This window comes from Tachypleus tridentatus, chromosome 13, assembly GCF_004210375.1.
Source record: "Tachypleus tridentatus isolate NWPU-2018 chromosome 13, ASM421037v1, whole genome shotgun sequence".
Lineage (NCBI taxonomy): Eukaryota > Metazoa > Arthropoda > Merostomata > Xiphosura > Limulidae > Tachypleus > Tachypleus tridentatus.
The window spans coordinates 126,442,880-126,470,128 of record NC_134837.1 but is presented as its reverse complement, the minus strand read 5'-3'; the positions used below and the strand labels follow the sequence as shown (position 1 = coordinate 126,470,128).

At 35.2% G+C, this 27,249-nt stretch overlaps 1 protein-coding gene across 3 annotated transcripts in view; it reads right to left on the bottom strand.

Annotated features, from left to right (window-relative positions):
- Positions 1-24,468, bottom strand: part of LOC143238019 (cell adhesion molecule Dscam1-like) — a 257,713-nt gene extending 233,245 nt beyond the window's left edge. For all 3 annotated transcript variants that reach the window (XM_076477896.1, XM_076477898.1, XM_076477897.1), the window contains exons 1-2: positions 24,012-24,468; positions 21,680-22,009 (exon numbers count right to left, since the gene is read on the bottom strand). In XM_076477896.1, coding sequence (XP_076334011.1) covers positions 21,680-22,009; positions 24,012-24,072 — 391 coding nt within the window. In that variant the 5' untranslated portion in view covers positions 24,073-24,468. The remainder of the gene's footprint in view (positions 1-21,679; positions 22,010-24,011) is intronic.
- Between the last annotated feature and the right edge of the window lie 2,781 nt (positions 24,469-27,249).

The following is a 27,249-nucleotide window of genomic DNA, read 5'->3' as shown; positions in this document are numbered from 1 at the left end:
ATTTAGATCGTTACCATATATAGGATATTTATACTTAGATTATTAAAATGTATAGGATATTTACTTAGATTATTAAAATGTATAGGATATTTATACTTAGATTATTAAAATGTATAGGATATGTACTTAGATTATTAATACCTGTATACATATTTTACGATTCAACGTTTTTGTTTATTACCTGCGTCAACATTTCTTTAATAGTTGTTGTTTTTAAAAATAATTATAAAGTTACAAAATAAACTGTCTGCGCTGTGCCCACCACAGGTATCAAAACTCAGTTTTTAATGGTGGGAGTCCGTAGACATACCGCTGTGCCGCTTGAGAGGGGAAGAGATTTTTAAGATTAAATAGGTTCAACCTGCTACATACAGCCTTCTTTCTATCTGTGGTAAGCGTACCCCTGGCGGTAGAGGAGATATTTCTGAGAGACACGACAACCTTTGAAACACGTTAAAAAACAAATAAATTGCATGTCTCAAAACTGGAAGTGTAAACGTATTCCACTCGCCAGGACTCAAAATACTCGTATTGTTAATATGAATTCTTGACTGCGCATGCGTAATATATAACGGTGTTTTAAAAAAAGCATGCAAGCAAACTCAGGCTGCTCGCTTCGTTTCCAAAATAAGAGCTCCAGTAAGTAACTACGCATGCGCAATATATATCATGAAACTAGTCCGTCATATTTAAGATGCACGTAATACACAGCGAACAAATAAAACCTCTCTTTTACGTAGCTTGGGTATGGTTTAACTGCTACCCAGTAAGGATGATTAGTCTATACAAAGCACGTGTAAGTAAAAATAAGCGTGACAATTATCTCATGTTCAACAACAAGACATCTTCACTGTTACGTATAGAAAACTGAAAATATATTCCTCCTAACTCTTATCTATACCTATAATTTACTTTTATTTTCCATAACTGAAAAGCTTATTGCTTGTTACGTACAACTATCCCTGAAAGGATAATAAATTTGTTGACCTCGTTGAGAAACTCATAAAGGTAATGTCCCCAAACATGATTTTGTTTTACTTCCTTCCGTCATGACTTACTTCCTCAATTATGTATTCGGAATTCCGGAACTATTACAGGAAGAGCCTCGCGTGTGGAAACACTTTCTTTCACACTTCGTTTTTCTTATTTAAGCTCGTGAGGGGCATTCACGTAGAAGTAGTAGTTTAAATGACATTTAATGACAAAATTACTGACATTGGTGTAGTAGTCAAAGTAAGTTTATTAGTTTTATTGGATAACTAATTGAGTAAGATAAGTTTATATAACCTTTTTACGACAAAAAAAGACAACAACTAGAACTAAATTGTAAATACATAACTCAAAGTTATTTATTTACGTCACATCTTGTTGTTTTACTCACAACTTCGTACACTGAATAAATTTATTCTATTCCATTGAGCGATTATTTTGAGGGTGAAATATTTTAATACCTTGATTATTTAATGCAACTATGGTACCAATTTTACATCAATTTGTGTACACACTGTACGTACATATTTATGTGTAATAAGTGGAATTCTTTAAGTTTGTATTAGTTTGAGGTTGTTTTATTTGATATGTTTATTTGGAGTGGTTTATAACACAGATAATCTTAGGATTGTGGGATACTGCACTAGGATCCTGGTTTAACTTAACAATGTCTCATTATTCTTGGTTCTTTCTTTTAAGGACGTGCCGTATTCTGAAATATTTTATTCTGCGTGTATGTTATTTACGCTAAAAATTAATTTTGCTCTAGAAGGCATTATTACCCGTTAAAATAAGTTAGCATTACCTCAGGAGACAGATACAGTCAGAGAGTCAAGTTGATGTACTCTTCTATACGGTAGCCTTTGTTGTTTGTAACTGTACTAATCTTTGTTTACCTAAACCTTATTTGATCTTGAATTGATAGAAAAAATATGTGTAAAAGCATCAAATATTCAAAAGCTCTTTTTCACATGTTCTTAAAAGGATTTGGTGGCGAGCCTAATTATTTTACCCTGTATCGACAAAAATCTCTTGAAGATGAAAAGCAAAATTATCTTTTATTTAAAAAAATGAAATACAGTTGACAAGTGGCATAGCTTACTTTGGTGTTCATAACATCGGAATTTGTTTCTTTGTTTAATTGTGTGCAAAATTTCTCAAAGATGATTTGCGCTAGATGTCGCTTATTTAGACAGCAGCCAATCATCTCTACCTATCACCAACACTTGGGCTACTTTTTACAAAAAACGAAAAGATTTTCTGATCAACAGTAACTTTACCGACCTTCAACACTAAACATCCGGGGTTTCGATTCGCCACAGTGGGCAAAGTACATGTAACCCAATGTGTTTTTGCATTAAAATAAAACTTTCGTTACGAGGATAAATATTTAGTAAGCACACAAGCAACATATATAAAAAGTAGAACAAAAGAAATTTGGAAGAATTGACAAAGAAACGTGAATGGAGGCAAAACTTTACAGCGGATTAATACGATGGTCATTCTCGAGGAACTGTGTTATTGAAAGAAATATACGATGCGCGATGTAATCAAATGCAGTTAGACCAGAAATATGGTTCAGTTTTCAAATATTCTGTTATAACGAAAGGAGAGATAACAACATCCACATGACTGAGCGAGCATGTTCGGTGATGAAATTCGAATTCACAACCTGCATATTAGTAAATGAATTTCATAGCCGCCATGGCCACGTAGTTAGGGCCGCAGGTCTAAGGGTCGCGGGTTCGAATCCCCGCCACACCAAACGTGCTTGTCCTTTTACCCGTGGGGGCGTTCTAACATTACGGTCAATTCCACTATTCGTTGATAAAAGAGTAGTCCAAGTTGGCGGCGAGTGTTTCTTATTGGCTGACTTTCTTTTCGTATGTTATTTAAAATGAATCCAGAATGTCTTTGACTTGGTCGTTTGGTGTATGTTGAAACCACCAATAATTCTGTAACAATTGTGTGAATAGCAGTAGTTGTTTCAAGTTCTCCATTACCTAATCATATATATATCTAACCCTGGTGGTAAGCCAATTGAAGGATTTCATTAGCTGTTCATGCGTGTCCAGACCTGATGATAGTCCACATGAAGGCCTCCATCATTTTTTTTTCCATTTGTGTCTAGTTCTGGTGATAAGTAAACCGAATGCCACAATAGTTGTACGTATGTCTAGGTTTGATGATAGGCCACATGAAGACTTCCATTGGTTGCCCATGTTCATCCAAGCCTAAGAGCGTAATATTGTTTGAGAGTAAATTTTATGAGTGTAGTTTATTATGTTAATGTAATGGAAAATAAGGTTAGTAACGTTCTGGTAAACTCTAGTTATATAAGCCTACAATATCCTCGCAAAAAAAAATAACCAAATGGTGCAGTTAGATAAGTATTCCATTTAAGCCTAATATCTCTTTTTTGTCATTTGCTACTATGCTATAGTTTTCCTTTGTAGAGTATTTCTATTTTTTCTATTGACTGTTAGTTTAGTTTATTGATGGCAATTGATATTTTCCCTTTTGAAGAGTTGAAACCTTTTAATATAGCTTACTGGGTTTGCTCGTGAGATATTTCAAGTGTATCTTTTATTGACAGCAATATTTGTTTTGGGTCATATCAGTTTTCAATAGATAATTATGTATTGAAAGAGTGTTGTCGTAAATAATATTAACAAAACCAAAACTTCTTCATCGAAATGAACCTTCAATACATCTTTTCGCGAGTCTTCCTTTTAATAGTACCCTATGTTTAGACAATAAAACCTGCTGAGGCAAATCAGCCATAACTGATTTCTATATTTAACAGGACTGACTACCACTTTTATAACAGTTGAATGTGCGTAGCACGTTAGACGGCAGTGCACCTCGAACCTTGGAACTTCCCATTCGTACCGGAATGCTAACCAACTTGGTCACGCCCGACCAAGGCCTGGCATAGCTGAGTGGTTAGGACACTAGGCTCGCAATCTACTGGTCTTGGGTTCGAATCTCGTCCCATCAAAAATGAGCATTATAATTTGACAGTCAATCCCACTACTCGTTGGTGAAAGAGAAACCAAAAAGAGTTGATGATGGGTGGTGATGATTAGCTGTCTTTCCTGTAGTCTTTCACTGCTAAACTAGGAACGACTAGCGCATATAGCCGTCGTGTAGCTTTTCGCGAAATTTCCAACAAACTAATCCAAACACCTAACCTTCTAAGCAAATCAAAAACAAAGGCACAAAGGTTTAAAGAATGAATATATGCAATATTAAAACACTTCAATTGTCAAATTATTTGGATAACACACATGGATTAATAAAACACACATTGCGTTATATTTGCACTCTTTAAATTTAAATAGATAATGATATAATATAAATAACGTTACCTTCAACTAAGTAATGATATAGTAATACTGTGTTTGAACTTTCTGATTGGGTAATAATGCAATAAAGCTTACAATATGTTACATTCTTGGATATTGGACGTATTTCCAGTTTGAGTGTAATTTATAATTTATATTTCACTGTTGTTTGGGGCTGTCTGTGTTGTGCTCCCACGGGTACTGAAGTTCGGTTTCTCGTGGTATAAATCTGCAGACATACCACTGTGCCCCTAGGGGCGTTTGTATTTGGAACATCTACGTAGTTGGTTAGGAAAATGGATTCCTTATTTAGTATGTATACTGCAAGGTTTATATCATATTCAATTAATATTTCAGTAGCTTTTGTAAGTGCATAGCTGAGTATACTTATAAATACGTCTACAAGCTCTGAACTTGTTTGTTTGTTGTTGTTTTTTTTAATTTCGCGCAAAGCTACACGAGAGCTATCTGCGCTAGCCGTCCTTAATTTAGCAGTGTAAAACTAGAGGAAAGGCAGGTAGTCATCACGACCCACCCACAACTTTTGAGCTACTCTTTTACCAACGAATAGTGAGATTGACCGACGTTATAACGCCTCCACGGTTGAAAGGGTGAGCATGTTTGGTGTGAAGGGAATTCGAACTCGCAACCCTCGGATAACGAATTGAGTGCCTTAACCACCTGGCCATGCCGGGCCAGCTATGAACCTAGCTGTAATTCAGTTTATGTTCAGTATAGGGGGCAGTTCTCTTACTATGATTTTTAGGGCAAAGCTCAGGACGTTTTCTATTGCAAAACTAAACGATTTCATTCAATCATTGAATATTACTCTTAATAGGGCACTATTTTCACACGAACAAAGTAAACGAAGTCGTAAAAGGTTTGGTTGTTGTTACTGAACACAAAGCTATATAATTGGCTAACTGTGTTCTGTTTACCACGGGTAAAATCCCAGTTTTTAGCGTATTATGCTTGTAGTGGTATTTCTAAGCCACTAGGAGGAGAAAGCTTGTTTCTTCCTTTGTGTGTAGTTAAACACAAAGCTACATTATGGGAGTGTCGAAATCCTGTTTCTAACAGCGTATATTCGCAGACATAACGCTATGCCACAAAGGTGAGGGTTGTATAGAGGAAAACAATCGGTCGATCAACAGGAGAGAGACGGCATGAAATTTTAAATTTCTCTCAAATTTAAACTTATATAAAGAGGTGGGTTGCTGATTTTAATATTTTTCCCTCCTCTATCCATAAAGTATTTTAGATTGTTATAAGAATACTCAGTGTATCTATTACTTTGCGCGGCATGGCCAGGTGGGTTAAGGCGTTCGACTCGTAATCGGAGAGGCGCGGGTTCGAATCCCGGTCGCACCAAATATGCTCGCCCTTTCAGCCGTGGGGGCGTTATAATGTCACGGTCAATCCCACTATTCGTTGGTAAAAGAGTAGCCCAAGAGTTGGCGGTGGGTGGTGATGACTAGCTACCTTCCCTCTAGTCTTACACTGCTAAATTAGGGACGGCTAGCGCAGATAGCCTTCGAGTAGATTTGCGCGAAATTCAAAACAAGCAAACAAATTTATTACTAATGTCAGAAAATCCTGTACGTTTAAAGCGGTCCTGATACTAGATAACAAAAACCTTATAACCCGAGCGCTTTCGAAATGCGGATCTTTCTTCTTCAGAGTGAAAATGGGAATTTCTTATGTTTGTTCCTGAAGAAAAAAGGTCCGCTTCTCGAAAGCGTTCGGGTTATGGGATGTTTGTCATCTAGAATATTTCTTATATTTGATTTTTTGTCTTGAATTTCTGGAATGTTTCTGTGTTCCTTGTTTAATCGATAACGAAATTAACAGTACTATGATAATTAGCCAAATTTCTCTAAAAGCGCGATATTATGTAAGTGTCACTGTATATAAGTTTTATCATTTAAGGTAAACAACAAGTTAATGATACGACTGTACCTACCTTTATCAGTGATTGAATTGTTTGTAGTGACTCCACTAGGTCATCTAAAGAAACACCTGATACATTTTGCTCAGATATATCCGATAAAGTGACCTCTGGTGGTATGGCTGCTCAGATAATTTATGGATGCAAAGATATAGTTCTCACTTTTAGGTTAAACGAAATTGGTTGGTTGGTTGTTTTAGAGCAAATCGCAACGAGATATATTCTGTGTTGTCCATCACGGAAAATCAAGCTTTCCGCTGTTCCAATGGGGTGACTCACACAGATGGAAACTGTAGAGTTGTTTACTCACACACTGGTTTGAAAGTCACGATCGACATATCAGAGAATAGCTTTAGTGCCACACAACTAACTAGTTTTCAGTAAAAGTGGAAAGTTTAAAGTTTTTAACTTTTACTAATTTCAAACTATATAATAAATAACGCAGATATTGTTATTTCTGCCTCCTCGATGGTATTTGGTAGATCTAATGGCTTATAGCTCTAAAAACAGGGATTCAATACCAGTGATGGGCACAGCACAGATATCTCATTGTGTAGTTTTATGCTCGGCTTCAAACAAACTGCCATTTTTATACACTTATACCACTGATATAATTCCTACCAAAATCTCATATTCGCCGACGTTTATCTATACATATTTTCAAATAAATAGAACTACAAATTATTTAGACAATACCAGTTTGTTCCTCGACAAGCAACATTTAATACTGTTTTAAACCAGAGGAAACGGGTTGTAATGTGAGACACATCAGCGTATTTAATGTAGTTTATGTTGGTGATAACGGTTAAAAGAAAAACGAGAAAGAAAACGCGTGCAATAATTCAAAGAGAAAATGAGAATTTGAGTGAATTTCATCTCTTCATACTTCTGTTTCACAGAATAATTATCATATGTTCAAAAACTGAATTGTTTAATACGAGACTTTACTTTGAATATAGAACTGCTTTGTTGGAATTACACGAAGACTCATCTGTGTAACAATAAATAAATTACTTAAGTAAAGACGTATTTTCGTCTTTCAGATTTAAACTAAAAATGGCTCCTTAGCAAAAATGTCTAGCAAACAATAACGCTAAAAACTGGGTCTCGATCATTGTGATGGAAAAACAACAAAGATAGCCTGTCGTGCAGTTTTATGTTAACAAGAACAAATATAATAAAACTAAGAGAATCAGGAAGGAAATTCTAAAAGTAAAACCTCATATTCCGAACGAGGTTTGACCTGAACCGATAACTTTTGTCCAATCACGTAAGCATAAAAATCGATCTAATATATTTTCAGGTATTCTAGAATTACGCAAAAACAAATTATTGTGGCATTTGTATTAGAAATATACTACTTTAAACGGTCGATTTCAAGCCCAGAAAATACCGTTATTGATTTGGTTAGTCAATAAATAACGTGGATTTTTTTTTAAACATCTCTTTTCTAAGTTAGCTTAATCTTACGTTCTGATGTGGAAGAGTCAGTTTATTACGAAAAAAAAACAACTAAAAAAAAGTGAATTACGTTACTTAGTGAGTTCCAACAGACAAGACATCAATTGAAACTTAGATAACATCACATAACGAGTTCCAACAGACAAGACATCAATTGGAAGTTAGATAACACCACATAACGAGTTCCAACAGACAAGACATCAATTGAAACTTAGATAACATCACATAACGAGTTCCAACAGACAAGACATCAATTGAAACTTAGATAACATCACATAACGAATTCCAACAGACAAGACATCAATTGGAAGTTAGATAACACCACATAACGAGTTCCAACAGACAAGACATCAATTGAAACTTAGATAACATCACATAACGAATTCCAACAGACAAGACATCAATTGAAACTTAGATAACATCACATAACGAATTCCAACAGACAAGACATCAATTGAAACTTAGATTACATCACATAACGAGTTCCAACAGACGAGACATCAATTGAAACTTAGATAACATCACATAACGAGTTCCAACAGACGAGACATCAATTGAAACTTAGATAACATCACATAACGAGTTCTAACAGACAAGACATGAATTGAAACTTAGATAACATCACATAACGAGTTCCAACAGACAAGACATCAATTGAAACTTAGATAACATCACATAACGAGTTCCAACAGACAAGACATCAATTGGAAGTTAGATAACATCACATAACGAGTTCCAACAGACAAGACATCAATTGGAACTTAGATAACATCACATAACGAGTTCCAACAGACAAGACATCAATTGGAAGTTAGATAACATCACATAACGAGTTCCAACAGACAAGACATCAATTGGAAGTTAGATAACATCACATAACGAGTTCCAACAGACAAGACATCAATTGGAAGTTAGATAACATCACATAACGAGTTCCAACAGACAAGACATCAATTGAAACTTAGATAACATCACATAACGAGTTCCAACAGACAAGACATCAATTGAAACTTAGATAACATCACATACCGAGTTCCAACAGACAAGACATCAATTGAAACTGGCAAGTTTCGATTTCAAAATGAATGATCATTCTTCATAACTGCGTTTGTTTATTGTTAATCACAAATTGCGTAATGGGTTGATTGTATTTTGCCCAGTACCAGTATAGTTACCTGATTTTTAGAGTAATAACCCTCTACCAATGAGCCACCTAGAGAGCCTTCACAGAAATACAATGGTACGATTCTAAGGATATAATTAATTAGATTAAGAATGTGGTGTTTAAAAATTTAATAGGCTTAATCTGATGTCTTATGAGAAATGTTATTGACTCCATTTAATTCAGTTAAACAAACAATTATACAAAAACTGAGAATGGGTTGCATGTGCTCTGTCCACCATTGGTATCAAAATCCAAATTCTAGCGTTGTAAGTCCTCGGATTTACTACTGAGCTAATTGAATAAACGAAAATGCAGAAGTTTGGAGATTGGAATCTTAGTAGAGCTCTTGATTTTGGAGCCTACGATTCGGATATCAATCAGTCGATACTGCCAAACATTCACTGCAATTTAAGCTGTGGATGTGTTATTAGAGTAGCAGTCAACCGTTTTCTAGAATGGTGGGTTTAAGGGTGTTCTTGGCCGGCTAACTTCCCTTTTAGTAACTTTGTCATAAACACAAAAATACAAACACCATTACAACAAACTTGGCGCATATTAAGAGTTGAAGAAGATAGCTCGGTTGCTCCATCTGTCTATACGTCTATCTATCTGCGTTTAGTCCAATTATAAATGTTTTGTTTTGTTTTTGTTTTATACACATTCCGAATGTAAACTCCAATCCTGGGAAAGTCTTACGTTCTTTGAAGCAGTCGATAGAAGAGATAATACGGTTACAAGAAGAGCCGTTTATTAATTAGCAGACATGCTTGGTTAGACCCGGAACGGTGGAAAATAGTAGTTAACATAATTAAAGTTGCATTTTTCTAGAGTGTTTTACAGACATTGGAAAGAAGCCCCACAGGCAGAACAGCTTGTAATTAGCGCTAATGATATTTTTCTTGATGTCATGAAATAAGAGCGTCGTGTTCAGTGAGAAAAATAAGATTTTTCTATTTTATGTACCTGCTGGGTGCACTAAACAACAATTTTTTTCCTGTGACACGAATCGTGTAGGCGTAAGAAAGGACCGTTGAGAAAAAAAGAGTGAAAACAAACAAACAAACTACAAGAAACATAGTGACAACTGGTATTCCTGCAAATAATAAAACTACAAGAAACATAGTGACAACTGGTATTCTTGCAAATAATAAAACTACAAGAAATATAGTGACAACTGGTATTCCTGCAAATAATAAAACTACAAGAAACATAGTGACAACTGGTATTCTTGCAAATAATAAAACTACAAGAAACATAGTGACAACTGGTATTCCTGCAAATAATAAAACTACAAGAAATATAGTGACAACTGGTATTCCTGCAAATAATAAAACTACAAGAAACATAGTGACAACTGGTATTCCTGCAAATAATAAAACTACAAGAAACATAGTGACAACTGGTATTCCTGCAAATAATAAAACTACAAGAAATATAGTGACAACTGGTATTCCTGCAAATAATAAAACTACAAGAAACATAGTGACAACTGGTATTCTTGCAAATAATAAAACTACAAGAAACATAGTGACAACTGATATTCCTGCAAATAATAAAACTACAAGAAACATAGTGACAACTGTTATTCCTGCAAATAATAAAACTACAAGAAACATAGTGACAACTGGTATTCCTGCAAATAATAAAACTACAAGAACATGGTGACAACTGGTATTCCTGCAAATAATAAAACTACAAGAAACATAGTGACAACTGGTATTCCTGCAAATAATAAAACTACAAGAAACATAGTGACAACTGGTATTCCTGCAAATAAAAAACTACAAGAAACATAGTGACAACTGATATTCCTGCAAATAATAAAACTACAAGAAACATAGTGACAACTGGTATTCCTGCAAATAATAAAACTACAAGAAATATAGTGACAACTGGTATTCCTGCAAATAATAAAACTACAAGAAACATAGTGACAACTGGTATTCCTGCAAATAATAAAACTACAAGAAACATAGTGACAACTGGTATTCCTGCAAATAATAAAACTACAAGAAACATAGTGACAACTGGTATTCCTGCAAATAATAAAACTACAAGAAACATAGTGACAACTGGTATTCCTGCAAATAATAAAACTACAAGAAATATAGTGACAACTGGTATTCCTGCAAATAATAAAACTACAAGAAACATAGTGACAACTGGTATTCCTGCAAATAATAAAACTACAAGAAACATAGTGACAACTGGTATTCCTGCAAATAATAAAACTACAAGAAACATAGTGACAACTGGTATTCCTGCAAATAATAAAACTACAAGAAATATAGTGACAACTAGTATTCCTGCAAATAATAAAACTACAAGAAACATAGTGACAACTGGTATTCTTGCAAATAATAAAACTACAAGAAATATAGTGACAACTGGTATTCCTGCAAATAATAAAACTACAAGAAACATAGTGACAACTGGTATTCCTGCAAATAATAAAACTACAAGAAACATAGTGACAACTGGTATTCCTGCAAATAATAAAACTACAAGAAACATAGTGACAACTGGTATTCCTGCAAATAATAAAACTACAAGAAACATAGTGACAACTGTTATTCCTGCAAATAATAAAACTACAAGAAACATAGTGACAACTGGTATTCCTGCAAATAATAAAACTACAAGAAACATAGTGACAACTGGTATTCCTGCAAATAATAAAACTACAAGAAACATAGTGACAACTGGTATTCTTGCAAATAATAAAACTACGAGAAACATAGCGACAACTGGTATTCTTGCAAATAATAAAACTACAAGAAACATAGTGACAACTGCTATTCCTGCAAATATTAAAACAACCTGAAACATAGTGACAAGTGGTATTCTTGCAAATAATAAAACTACAAGAAACACAGTGACAACTGGTATTCCTGCAAATATTAAAACTACCTGAAACATAGTGACAACTGATATTCCTGTAATAAGATACATATATTCTCTCTCTACCAAAAACATTCACATTTTTGAAAGACATAAAACTCTCATCTTTCTTTATTATATCAGGTATAAAGTACAAAAAATATTTTAGGTCTAGTATCATGGTAGAAGCTCAGAACAATTGGCCCTATTATAACACCCATAATTTAAACCTGATATCCTCCTATTATAGGGAGGCACTTTACACTGTACTTAGAACTGGTATTGTCCTAACCAATGGAGCATTTCTTATCCACATCTAAAAATACAATTATTCTAACTAACAGAATTATCCTTCTCCACACCTAGAGGTACTATTCTAAAACCTACAACAACATTTTTCTCTATATCTAGAGGTACTATACTCTACCTTACAACAACATCCTTCTCCACACCTAGAACTACTATTCTATGCCTTATAACAACATCCTTCTCCACACCTAGAAGTACTATTCTATGCCTTATAACAACATCCTTCTCCACACCTAGAAGTACTATTCTATGCCTTATAACAACATCCTTCTCCACACCTAGAAGTACTATTCTATGCCTTACAACAACATCCTTCTCCACACCTAGAAGTACTATTCTATGCCTTACAACAACATCCTTCTCCACACCTAGAAGTACTATTCTATGCCTTACAACAACATCCTTCTCCATAATTAAAGCTGTTACTCTACTTGCATATAATTATCTTATTTTAAAATATCATTCTCTTTATTCTATATCTAAAAATAATATATTATTTCACCAAAGGTAATGTTATTTCACTGCAAAGCTGTTGAATAAATAGAGCCAACACTTCACACAGAAACACTACACTTCACTCAAAAACATTACACTTCATTCAGAAACACTACACTTCCCAATGAAACACTACACATCACACAGAAACACTACACTTCCCAATGAAACACTACACATCACACAGAAACACTACACTTCCCAATAAAACACTACACATCACACAGAAACACTACACTTCCCAATAAAACACTACACATCACACAGAAACACTAGACTTCACACAGAAACATCACACTTCCCACAGAAACACTACACTTCACATAGAAATACTATTGGAAAAGTATGCTATAATTAGTTAAATTTTGTATTAAACTCAATTTCCTATAAAGACAGATGTTATTTCATATAGTGTCAGTTGTTATTTGATATAGTGATAGATGTTATTTGATATAGTGATAGATGTTATTTGATGTAGTGACAGATATTATTTGATATAATGACAGTTATTATTTGAATTGTGACAGATGTTATTTTATATACGTTGGTTTTTCTGGTGAGAAACTAAAAATAAATATGAAATATTTTAAGTTCCAGCTGGTGATATTAATTAGATTTCTCAGTACTATATTTTCTCAAGAAACCATGCCAACCAGCTACTAAAGCAAATGGCAATTTTGTTAGGAATAAAAACATATTATTGAAAACTATTCTTTCCACATAATTATTTGTTTGTTTGTTTTTGAATTTCGCGCAAAGCTACACGAGAGCTATTTGCTCTAGCCATCCTTAATTTAGCAGTGTAAGATTAGAGGGAAGGCAACTAGTCATCACCACTCACAGCCAACTCTTGGGGTACTCTTTTACAAACGAATAGTGGGATAGACCGTCACATTATAACGTCCCCACGGACGAAAGGGCGGGTACGTTTGGTGCGAGGGATTCGAACCCGCGACCCTCAGATTACGAGTCGAACGCCTTAACCACCTGACCATGACGGGCTCCCTTATAATTACTTCGACTCTTTTCTAATGAATTTTCTTTCATTGTCATTCAAAGTATTTCCTCTATTGTATTCGTTTTTTTCACCTTATAGCAAAAGTCTTTTGTCTTTGTCTTGCTCAGAAAGGTCGGCCATAATCTAATGGCCAGCTACAGATCGAAAGTTCCAAGGTTCAAGCTGCTCTTCCATCTAATACACTACGCACATTCAACAGTTATAAGAGTGAAAATCAATCCTGTTCATCGGTTCAAAGTGTATAACAACAACTGTTTAGTGGCGGACAGTGCTTTCTGTTTGTCACCCCTCCAGACACTACTTAGCATTAAGGATGGCCTCACTTGAATTATGAGGGTCACTATTCTTGAAGTTTAACCTGTGTCTTCAAGATTAGGCTTAAGAATTCACCCATAATTCCTCTTTAGTAATATAAGCATCAAACTCTTACCTAATTTACTTGTAACCTAAAATTAAAGTCACGAAAATAATAATGATATGATTATCACATTAACTATATTAGTTATTCTACATCACTAATAATTGGCTGTAAGCCATGATGTCTTTTTAACTACGCTACACCTAAATGTAGATATCAGTTTAAATGGAAGGCTCGCGAAAAGATGTATTGAAGATTCATCTCGATGAATAAGTTTAGGTTTTGTTAATATGATTTACAACAACACTCTTTCAATCCATAATTAGCCAATTTAAAATAAAAAAGGGCTTTAAGCCTTATTTACTGAAAACTGATACGACCCGAAGCTTGAAATATTTCACAAGCATAAGTAAGCTATATTGAGAAATTTCAAATCTTGGAAAGGGAAAGTGTCAGTATCCACCAACAAAATAAACTAGCCGTCAGTAGGAATTAAAAAATAGAAAATATTCACTGGAAAACGTAATACATTTAAAAATGAAAACACTAGTCTTAAATGAAGTATTTCTTTACGATTGTGCGTGGCAGACGGCAGGTGTGATTTATCATATCATTAACAATTTAAAGAGTACAACCAAAACACAGTGTACAATTTATTATATCGTTAGTTATTTTAAATATTACACAAGTAACACGTGTGATTTATTGTACCACTAATTATTTAAAAAGTGCAAACATAACACAATAGGCGATATATTATATTATTGCTTATTAAACCAGTGTATGATTTCATATTTCTTTATCAATTTAAAGAGTAAAAGTAGAATAAGTAGGGTTAGTGGGTTCGATGCAAAACTATGAGATAATATCTGAGGGTTTATTTAGTGGGTCTACCAGCGTGTTTCTTTTATTACTTCTGTTCTAGCTTGACTAATGGTTCCCATTACTATGATTTTATTTTTTCTAGAATAGTAATAATTAGAAGTAAAAATATTACTTCCCTTACACAAGGCCCGGCATGGTCAGGTGGTTAAGGAACTCGACTCGTAATCTGTTGCACCAAACATGCTCGCCCTATCTGTAATTGGGGCATCATAATGTTACGATAAATCCCACTATTTGTTCATTAAAAAAGTAGCCCAAGAGTTGGCGGTAGATGGTGATGACTAGCTGCCTTCCCTCTGGTCTTACACTGCTAAAATACGGACGTGTAGATCTAGTTTCACGTGTGGATCTAGTTTCACGTGTAGATAGGCTCTTTAGAAATGTATTTTAAACTTTACATCAGCGTATAATTGTCGGAAAAATAGAAAATGAGTTTAAAAGTTACGCATCCTTCATAACAGTTTTCAAATGTCCTACACTTTTACGAACCGGTAAGTGGATAGATACACTGCTAGTCAAAATCTTAAGGCCAATGAACATAAAGGAAAAATATGCATTTTGCGTTGTTAGACTCAACCACTTATTTGAGTAGAGTTTCGAAAGATGAAAATAAGAAAAGGGAAAATAAAATTAATTGTTTTTTAGCATTTAATAGGGAAAATGTAAACACTATGGAATTAGTCTAAATACTAGCTGGTCAAAAGATTAAGACCATACTGAAACGAAGCGTTAATTGGTAAACACGTAACGAAATTTAGTCATTTGTGTTCAAGCATCAGCATTGTCAACATCTCCCACTGACATCTCCTGTGTTACATCGGGTAAAAACATGGCAAAGGCTAAAAAGTTGACAGAGTTTGAACGTGGCAGAATTGTCGAGCTGCAAAAGCAAGGTCTCTCTCAACGTGCCATCGCTGGTGAGATTGGGCAGAGTAAAACTACTGTTGTAAAATTCTCAAAAGACTCTGAAGGATGTGGAACGAGAATTTCAAGTGGTCAGTCCAAGAAAATTTTGCCGGCGTTGCCCGGCAAGACACCAGCCGACCGTCGAACCAGACTAAGGTCCTTACGGACGCGGAATGCAGCTCAAGAACAATAAGACGGTATCTACGAAAGAAGGGCTTTAAAAACCGTAAACGTCTTCAAAGGCCACGTCTTCTTCCACACCACGAAACAGCTCGGTTTAACTTTGCTGAGAAGCACCAAACATGGGACGTAGAAAAGTGGTAAAAGGTTTTGTTTTCTGATGAGAAGAAATTAAACCTGGATGGTCCAGATGGCTTCCAACGTTACTGGCATGATAAGGATATCCCACCGGAGACATTTTCTACAAGACACAGTGGAGGAGGTTCCATCATGGTCTGGGATGCTTTCTCCTTCCATGGAACAATAGAGCTTCACGTTATACAGGGGCGTCAAACAGCGGCTGGCTACATTGGCATGTTGGAGAGAGCATCCTTATTGACTGAAGGCCCTCGCTTGTGTGGAAATGACTGGATCTTTCAGCAGGATAACGCTGCAATCCACAATGCCCGCAGGACAAAGAACTTTTTCATGGCGAATAACGTGATTCTTTTGGACCATCCAGCGTGTTCGCCCGAACTGAACCCCCTTGAAAATGTTTGGGTGTGGATGGCAAGGAAAGTCTATAGAAATGGACGTCAATTCCAAACACTGCATGATCTTCTTGAAGCCATCTTCACCACTTGGAATAACATTCCAGCCAGCCTTCTGCAAACGCTTATATCGACCATGCCAAAGCGAATGTTTGAAGTTATTCGCAATGACGGCCGTGCAACTCTTGTTGGGCGTTTCCTACCCTGTTTAGGACTTTTTTTTGGTATGGTCTTAAACTTTTGACCAGCTAGTACTTAAGCTAATTTCATGGTGTTCACATTTTCCCTATCAAATGATAAAAAGAGTTTTATTTTATTTTTCCTTTACTTATTTTCATCTTTCGAAGCTCTACTCAAATAAGTGGTTGGGTCTAATAATGCAAAATGCATATTATTTCTTTATGTTCATTGGCCTTAAGATTTTGGCCAGCAGTCTATATATAAATAATGGAAAAGACTGGTTTGTTTTGAATTTCGCGCAAAGCTACACGATGGCTATTTGCGCTAGCCGTCTCTAATTTTGCAATGTAAGACTAGAGGGAAGGCAACTAGTCATCACCACACCCACTGCCAACTTTCTGGCAACTCTTTTATCAACGAATAGTGGGATTGACTGTCACATTATAACGCCCCTATGGTGTTTGGTGTAACGGGGATTCGAACCCGCAACCCTCAGATTACGAGTCGAGTGCCTTAACCACCTGGCTATGCTGGGCCTGATAAAGGCTTCTTTTTGACTTATGAATAGCATAATTATTAACAGAATTTTCGTCATGGATCAAGTTGTCTTACATCGTTTTGTTTTTTTCAAATTATTTTTCTTAGTTATAGTGTTTGTATATATTTAATTAATTATACTAAAAAATTTAAATCAGTTTATAATTCCAAAAACTTGGTGAACGCTACCGTAGCTAACTGTTGCAAAACTATAATTGTTCAAGTGTTTGTCTCCTTCTATCTATTTCGAACTTGGTAAATAAACTTCATCACAAAAAGCCGTAGTTTTTAAGTCTTTAAATTGTGATGCTGAAAACTTAAGCAGTATCGAATGCTATATTTAAACAATTATGGAGCCTTAGTACATTGTTATAGTCAATGTTGCCGCGCCCGGTGTTGCTCCATGTGTCCACTTTGCATCATGATAACAATCCTGCAGCACAGTTTCCATTGTAAAGTTGCCGTCATAAGGTTGTAATGTACAAAGTATTCACATACTTCCTGGAAGCCGTAGGATAGGTTGTTGAAGCGTCTCTTGAGCACATGACCGTTGTCGTTTTTCCAGATGAAAATACTTTCTAATAATCTTTACCTACTGTTTTCTGGAACATGTGGATAGCTTTTGTCATTTACCTTTATGTTATGGACCATAATCTGTTACAAGACTCTGCACTTTGATTGTCGCTACGATGGTAAAGCGTGTTGTAAATTTCTTTCCGGCTGGTCTTGGTACCCCAGATTCATCCATATTCTTTATTTCATAATGCCATTAAATTACTAGAAATATACTCATTTTGAAAATTTTAAATCCATGATATGTAAACATCTTTATGCTCTGACTATTTTGCGTTGGAAAGAGTAGTTACATAAATTTCCAAAAGCGATCCATTTTAAGTGGCATCGCCAAAAAATGTCAAAATTACTTCTAATACGTGCTGTTCCACCATGATTTTATATTGGCTTTGGCTGTCACATGAATAGCCGATTTATAATTTTAATATAACGCACTCAATTTTCTGTATTAACGCTTTTAAAGTTGTATATCGTTTTATCTAATAAAAAATCTCAAACATACATTGTCTACAACACCTAACATCAGAAAGGATTACAAAAAACACACTCGAAAGAAAATATTTGAAATTCCCTCAAAATGATAGACTATTTGTTTTTTGCTGGGGCCTGGCATGACCAAGCGCGTAAGGCGCGCGACACGTAATCCTAGGGTCGCGAGTTTGCGCCCGCGTCGCGCTAAACATACTCGCCCTCCCAGCCGTGGGGGCGTTATAATGTCACGGTCAATCCCACTTTTCGTTAGTAAAAGAGTAGCCCAAGAGTTGGCGGTGGGTGGTGATGACTAGCTGCCTTCCCTCTAGTCTTACACTGCTAAATTAGGGACGGCTAGCACAGATAGCCCTCGAGTAGCTTTGTGCGAAATTCCAAAAAAACAAAACAAAGTGTTTTGCTGATACCCAATATTACGTAAAAATGCTAAGTACTGCAGGGTTTCCGAGAGTGTTTGCATTTTATAAAAATTGATCAGTATGTATCTAGAACTTGAATATATTATAATATGCTATAAATACGCTTAAAATGCTTGAAAAGTTTTATCTGAAAACAATCATCAGTTAAGTCAATTTGTGCAAAAAAACTAACAAAAAACGAGTTATGAATTTAATATGGCAAATAATTAATTTGAGCTTAATTAATTCTTCGCTAGAGGGAGATACTAAGAGAAAGCTGATGTATGTGAACTTGGTTGTGTTGTTTTCAATCACAACATTACGTGGGCCTACATATATTTTATTTATATAATTATGTAAATTCATTCAATTATTCTGTATGCGAACAAAAGTAGAAGTTACATCAAGGACGTTAACTGCATAACAAAATGTCATTTTATTTACTGTGAATTTTGTTTAAGACACTGACAATTAAAACAAGTTTTCTCTTGTTGTAGGAACTTGAATTCTTATCGACTCTTCACACTAATAACCTTCTATTGAACTATTTTTCAGTTTTATATCTGACTGCATAAGTATTCGGGGTAAAAACCGAAGTTTTGCTTACTACACTAGCCGATGTGACTGAATAAACCGAAGCGTTTTCTACTAGAATAGCCAAGGTAGACAAGAATCGTGAGTATGTAACTTCGAGCGAATACAGGGCAGTTGGCCTTGTTTATTTACTTGACTACTTCAAATCGTTAGGACTATTCCTTCGTTAGAATCAAACTATACTCACAGTTCCCAAATATTACTGTTACGTGATTAATTAATTAATTCGCAAGAGTTGGTTCAGTCAAGGTGCTTTTTATTTATTTTTTAATGCCAAAGCGGAGACGTAACCCCTAGTTTCATCAGCGTTACAAGTACTCTAGCTTACTGTAGAGTTTTTGGGGGCTCGAAAAAAGTAAATCATTTTAATATGGTCCCCAGTGGTACAGCAACATGTCTGCGGACTTGAAAAACTAAAGACCGGATTTCTGTACCAGTGGTGGGCAGAGCACAGATAGTCCATTGTGTAACTATGTGCTTAATTACAAACAAAACAAGGGAGCGATAATTAATTAATTATTTTTGTTTCTTTGTTTTTTTATGAGGTGTAAATTACGCGAAAAATTATCTACGTTTTGCTTCCGTGAGTATCGAAACTCGATTTTTTCACGTTATAAGCTCTTAGATTTAGCGCTGTGTCAGCGAGAGGGGCGTTGATTTGTAAAACAAAGAAAACAAAATGTTTTACTGTGTTTTTAATCTTAATCATTTAATGTTACTTAATTCTAAAATTTACTATTATACTGATGTGTTTATAAACCCGCCTATAGATTATTATAACACAGACACTCTGTTAGGTTTAGTCCTTGAAACAGTCGTTCTAATCCTTACTGACGCATTATTTTGAATGTTGCTTGATAACTTATGACACGGTACATAGTTCTTCAACTTAAAGGCACATAGCGTCACAGTATGCACAAGTGCTTCGAATTCCGTTCTTCAAACTCTCTTGTTACGTTGAAAGAATAGTTGGTAGTTTTGCTTTTAGCAAAATTCCTCTGTCGATCGATAGGCGAATCGTTTGACATAACAAGGCTTGGCAACACTGCAAGACTCAAACGTAGGAATTATAAAGAAGTAAACCTAATCTATTAGTTTCAATGAAACGGTTCTTCATGAGAAATTCCGGTACTTTAATAAATCTTTAAATTTATATTTGAAAAAGCAAAGATATTTATGAATTCAGCATGTTAAGAATGAAATATTTTTCCATACGTAGTGCATACCAATAAGTAAGTTTTAACAACTGGCTAATAATGTACAATAACAATATCAGATGTGGAACGAAGTGTGCATAAACCCTCATACCTGTTGTTAATCTTGAATTAATTTTCTAATATAAAACCATACGAAAGGTTTAAAAAAAGTTAGGTTATTCCTAACAGATAGTGTATCCCCATAACAGCGTGGGTCTTATCTTAAGATACCTCCTTCTACTAGAACACATTAAACACTTTCGTCATCAAGTTTCTATTCTAGTTTCATTGTTGCGCCTTAAGTGGTCAATATTAGATTTGTTTTGTCTTCCTTCTCCGATATATTTATAATTTTAAATACATGCTTTTATTTATGTGTATATATATATAGCTTTATTTTTGTGTTTCACGAATACGTTTTTTTAGACTATAGACGTGGAGCTGGTAAAATAGACGTTTTTTTTAGACTGTAGACGTAGAGCTGGTAAAAAAAAAAGACGTTACAATACACTGTAAACTGCGATATTGTACTTTTGCCACATTTTATCCATTTATTTATACGTTTTTACATTAAGATAATTTCATATTTATTTAAATTTTGTTTTTCTTGTTGACTTAAAACAAAGCTCAATACATCTTAAATTTATCCCTAACAGAGTTTTATGGAAATAAATCGCTGACGAGAGCCATAGCCAAAATGAAGATAATATACAGTGTATACATTATAGGGGGCGTCGTCGTCGTTGTCTATATGTAGAGAAAGGAAATGAATCGCCCTTTTTCTTCTTTTTAAAGTCAAACTTCAAACCGTACCTGTCTAGTAATTAATCACAAAGTGTAATCAAATTAAACTTTTTGATGTTTATTATAAGTTTTAGAAAGTATCCATAATGTATGATTTATGAATCTTATACGGATTAAATTATACACTATCATCAAAGATGGTTCGTTACTTGAAGGGATGACATATAATTTTCCCTTGAAAGATGTCGTACCAATAAAAGACAGAGCCTTAAAAATAGGCGACTCTATATATAATTTATCTATCCCTTATATACCTACCTACGACATATCTACTTATTTAGTTGTTATATACTTATCTAGCTAGCTATGCTATATCTATTTATTTATTTCTTATATATTTATATATCTATATCTATCTATCTACTTATTATACACCTATCTAGCTGTCTACAACACATCTAACTATCCACTCTGAGTACAAGGACACCCTACTTACATGCTTGGGTCCTGACCTCCTGGCTTCCTATGGTTCCGAGTGTATTACTAGCAGTACATATGTAGACAGTTTCATGAACGTCAGGACGATGTTCTTCCGGTGTAAAAGGAGGAAACACCAAGGAACCACTCTCCGGTATTTCCCGTATACCCGGAAGCGGTAAAACTGGCTTTCCATCGCGTAGAATCCACTCCACTCGTGGTTGTGGCTGACCCGTGGCTTTACAGGTGACTGTCGTACCTGTAGTGTTACTGAACGCCACGTGACCCGGCGGTTCCTTCACAAATCTTGGTCCTTCGGTACTTTCTCGAGAGTTGGACCCGAGGGTCGCTGGTAAAATAAAGAAAGATAAATTATGTCTAATGGAACGTATCGTAGGGTAATATTGTCTATATTATTAAGTTATTTCTCAAAAATAATGTCGAAACAAAAAAAATACAATATAGAATAACACGCAAATATATCAAACAAATAGTGGGCAAGAAAGAATAAATATTCATTAGATATCGATCTTGAAGTATAAATATTTGCTTGTTTGTAGCTAAACACTAAGATACACAAAAAACTATGAGTGTTGTGTCCATCGCTGGTATCGAAACCTGCTTTTTAGCTTTATAAGTTCACAGACTTACCGCTATGCCACTAGAGGGCCCTTATGTATAAAATGTCTGAAAAATATAAAATAATTGCAATTTACGTTTGTGACAAAAACTATCATGGTTGTGTCCATCACTGGTATCGAAACCTGCTTTTCAGCTTTATAAGTTCGCAGACTTACCACTGTGCCACTAAAGGGCCGTTATCTATAAAATGTCTGAAAATATAACATAATTGCAATTTAATTTCCTTACAAGATAGGAAGTAAGTAAATTTCAGTAAGATAATAACTGTATTTGTGTTTGGAATAAATATGATGTGGAGATTTTGGTTTGTTTTTGTTATGGAATAATATGTTAATGTATTGGTCAAGTAAGTTTGTTTCTCTGTAGTTAAGCTCAAAGCTGAACAATAGACTATCTGTGTTGTGCCCACTACGGGTATCGAAACTCAGTTTTAGCGTTATAAGTCCCTGAACATGCGGCTACGCTACTGTTGGGAGGGGCTATATAAATATAAGCTGCAGTGTAATAAAATCGAAACGTTCAATGAAAATATTAGTCTTGTAAGTGTCGTCTCAAATTTGGAGGTAACATACCATTTCATTCCCCTTATAATGTCCTCACGTTAGTAACTTGGACTTTTTAAAATCCACTTAAAGATGTCATCCACCCATTTATCTCTTTGTCTACCACGCGCTTGTATCCTTTCAGTATAGCCTGTTGTCACTACATTTTGAAGATTCGTACATTTTGTTGCATGTCAAAGGTATATTTCATTTCTACTTTCTTCTGGCCAACTATGCTGTTTACCTCAAAAGATAATATTGTATATTCCCTATTCTCGCCAGCTATTTTGTTTGTCTCAGGAGTAATATCGTAGATTTCCTTTTCTAGCCAGCTATTATGTTTACCTCGGTAGATAATGTCGTATATTCCTTCTTCTGGCTAGTTATTCTGGTTAGCTCAGGAGATAATGTCGTATATTCCTTCTTCTGGCTAACTGTTCAGTTTATCTCACTGCTTTTTACAATTTTATCTGCAACTGGTCATCATAATTCTACTTCAAATCCTTCCTCCAAAGACAGCGAGTCTTTGCTCCATAAATAACGAAATAGATTTCTGAAGGGTACGTTACGGTTGACCAAAGGTAAAATTCTAACCAGTCCTAATTTAAATAGAAAGTTGTTTGTTTGTGGGTAGATGTTTCGTCTTAATGAATGTAGCATCAACCGCTGCTACACGTGTTTCGGGATCTTTGTTTCATTTATCATTTTTTATTTGAAATTAGCGAGTGGCAAAAAAAATCCAATAATTCAGCCAAAGCGACCTTTGGTCTTTTAGAGTCTTGTTGTCCAGTATTTTACATAAGGTTAAAGAGCTTCTAAAGTCGTACCGATACAGCTTGGTTTTCTTTACGCAAGTTATAGTCGTGGAGCCCCAGATAAATTATTAGGATCTGCTTTTTTACAAACGAATGCTGAATGCGATATTTTCTGGTTTAATTATTTTGTGTGGTAGGGGTGATAAATATGTTATAATTGGCTATTTTAGAGGGAAAAAAAAGAACTCAAAGCACCTATATTTATTGTGTTTTTTGTTACAAACAAAACCAACGAAAGGTGAATTACGATATTTTCTGGTTTTATTTACGGGGTAGGAGAATGAATATTTTATCACTGAATATTTTCGACGAAACAAAAAAAGAATAGAATAATGACGTCATTATTTCTTACCTTCTTCATGCCATGGTAAAAAACCGACGACCATAAAGACGATAAAAGTCACTCCCGTCATTGGTTTAAAATGCAAAAAAAAAAAAAAAAAAACACGTCCACAGATATCAAACAAAAATCATCCTTTAAGATTACGAAACAAAAGTAGAAATGCCTTCGCTTAGTCGTTGCTACACACTTTACAGTATTACTCTATTGGTGAGTTATGTAGCCTTATTCACAGGGGCACACAACAGACTTATTATTCCTGTTCTCTGAGCTTAATTTACAAAGAAGGGAACACTTATAGGATTTTCACTAGGAAAGATTGAACCGGACAAATGGAAAGTTGATATAGACTGACTCGCTGCTAGTGGTAGTTTAACATCAGTTTTCCCCCCATTTAAATCACTCACTCACCGATACAGTGCTTCCGCTTTCCCGTTCAGATTTCCCCCAACCTTGTTTAAAACGTGCGTCCAACTGCTTTGCATTCGAGCTTACCACGAGACTCCGTAACGTTCTCGTCAACGCGGGGGGAACGGGGGTCGACTGGTGGGCTGTTCCAACTTACCTCTTCCTACTGGCTGTCGTCAGTTCAGCGTGGGCTATTTTGATCGCTCTTTCTCAAGCTGTAATGTTTAAAGTGTTACATTAAGGTTAGCCTTCTTCATCGATAGGAAAACATTGTCAGATCGACGTGCCTCCGTTTGCAGTTGATAAAAGTCGTAGCAATAGAACAATCTGAAACCTTTCAAATTGTTCGAATATGTTTAAGTTCGAAATATTCGTTTTGATTAAACATATTAAACCACGATGAACGTTCTGTACATTAAGTGTTCTGTACTGTCCCGAAGGATATCTCTCTCTATGGCATTCCATTTGACTTCTTCGAAGGATATCCTTTTGCATGATTCGCCCGTAAACTATCCTGAAGGATATCTCTCTGTATGACTCGCCCTTAGACTATCCTGAAAGATATCCCTCTGTATCACTTGTCCTAGACTACCCTGAAAGATATCCCTCTGTATCACTTGTCCTAGACTATCCTGAAGAGTATCCCTCTGTATCACTTGCCCTAGGCTATCCTGAAGGATATCCCTCTGTATCACTTGTCCTAGACTATCCTGAAGGACATCCCTCTGTATGACTCACCCCTAGAATACCCTGAAGGGTATCTCTTTCTATGACTCACACTTAGACTATCCCGAAAGCTGTCCCTCTATATGACTCATGCTTCGTGATTTCTCTAACTCGTGATTACCAGAATGTCAAGATATATAAAAGTGAACGGATATAACTGCTTGTTTTATGTTCTATTTTAAAAGTTTCGCTCAAGGATACTTACCGCCAACCAACGTTTCGTTAGCGTGCACCCTAAAACCGCTATCAAGGATACCGATTATAGTGGTACCGGTAATAAATTGTTAGAAGAAGAAACAGCAGAAGTGAAAAGTTATACCGGTAATAAGAAAAAAAAAAAAGGAAAATTTATCCGTTAGGCGTACTTACCTAGAAACGTACTTACCTAGAGACGTATTTATCTAGAGACATACAAGTTTTTCGACGTACTTGCCTAGAGACATACAAGTTTCTCGACGTACTTACCTAGAGGCATACAAACTTTTTGTGTTTTATTCATTTTAGAGGTCGGGTTTTGCCTTACAAATTCATGATGTTTTATTGGTGCGGGTATTTCTTAAACCATTCTCAGCTATATCTTTCATGTATGTATTGACTTAGTTTTTCATCAGTTTCTCTGAGACTGGCGCAATATAGCTAACCTTTAGGCCTGGCATGGCCAAGCGCATAAGGCGTGCGACTCGTAATCCGAGGGTCGCGGGTTCGCGCCCGCGTCGCGCTAAACATGCTCGCCCTCCCAGCCGTGGGGGCGTATAATGTGACGGTCAATCCCACTATTCGTTGGTAAAAGAGTAGCCCAAGAGTTGGCGGTGGGTGGTGATGACTAGCTGCCTTCCCTCTAGTCTTACACTGCTAAATTAGAGACGGCTAGCACAGATAGCCCTCGAGTAGCTTTGTGCGAAATTCCAAAACAAACAAACAAAAAAAAACAAAAGCTAACCTTTATATATAACTTTTATGGTATAATATCCAACTGTCTGGTTTCTACAATGTAATCTTGTTTGCTTCCTTTTAGTGTACAAATAAGGTGTGCTAAAAGGAAGCAAACCTTTCTTGAAATAGTATGGAATAGTATGGCTCTCTCACGTTTTATTTATTTATTTCTTATTTAATGTCGACAGTATTTGAAAATGAAAATATTAACTTCCCGTTGCTGGGAGACCAGCTGAGCCAAATTCAGTTTGAAACAACGAAAGTCAATTCTGTAAGTTCTGTTCTTTAAATTTTTACATGTACACCTGTGTTTAAATTTTGAAATGAATAACACACTTACTTTAAATTTTAATTTCGAAATCGAGAAGGCTTAAAACTTTCAAATTTTAACTCAATATCTTTGAAACGCAGCTCGGAACACCTTTCTCAATTGCTTATATTGTGTTGATATTAACTGAAGTTTTGATAGCAAATACTGGAGTTCGTAACAGTGACAATTTAAGCATATAGCATCTTTATTAGAAACCAAGCAATATAACTAGCATGCCAATAAAATACTAGTATTTCATATTTTGTCTACATTCGATACAAGTCACTTATGTTTCACCTACGTAGTTCACGTTAAGTGTAAATATGTACGACAATAATAACTTGTAAATTTGATGAAAAAGATTATTGTATATTTAACTGCATAATACCACGTGACCAAACATACACTACGTAATGAAAGAACAACTTTAATATATGTGTATTAAATAATTCACGTGTTTGTAGAGAATAAGAGGAGACGAACGTGATCTTAATAAGGTTATTAAGGATATGGTTTACTTAGTAATAATATCTTTAAGGATACATTTAACTTAGTAATATGATATTTAAGGATACATTTAACTTAGTAATATGATATTTAAGGATACATTTAACTTAGTAATATGATATTTAAGGATATGCTACGTTTAATTAGATGCGTAAATTTAGCAAATATTAACTATTGTAATAATGAACTTAAACTCTGTGGACATTGCCATAAAATACAGTTTATTAATAAACCTTTACTCTAATTAAAAGCGTTGTTAGGGTAACTCACACGATATCACATAAGGACAGTATTTGTTATTGTATTTCAATAACAGCATCACTCGTATTCGTGAGGTAGGCATGACCTGTTGTTCAGTAAGTTGGA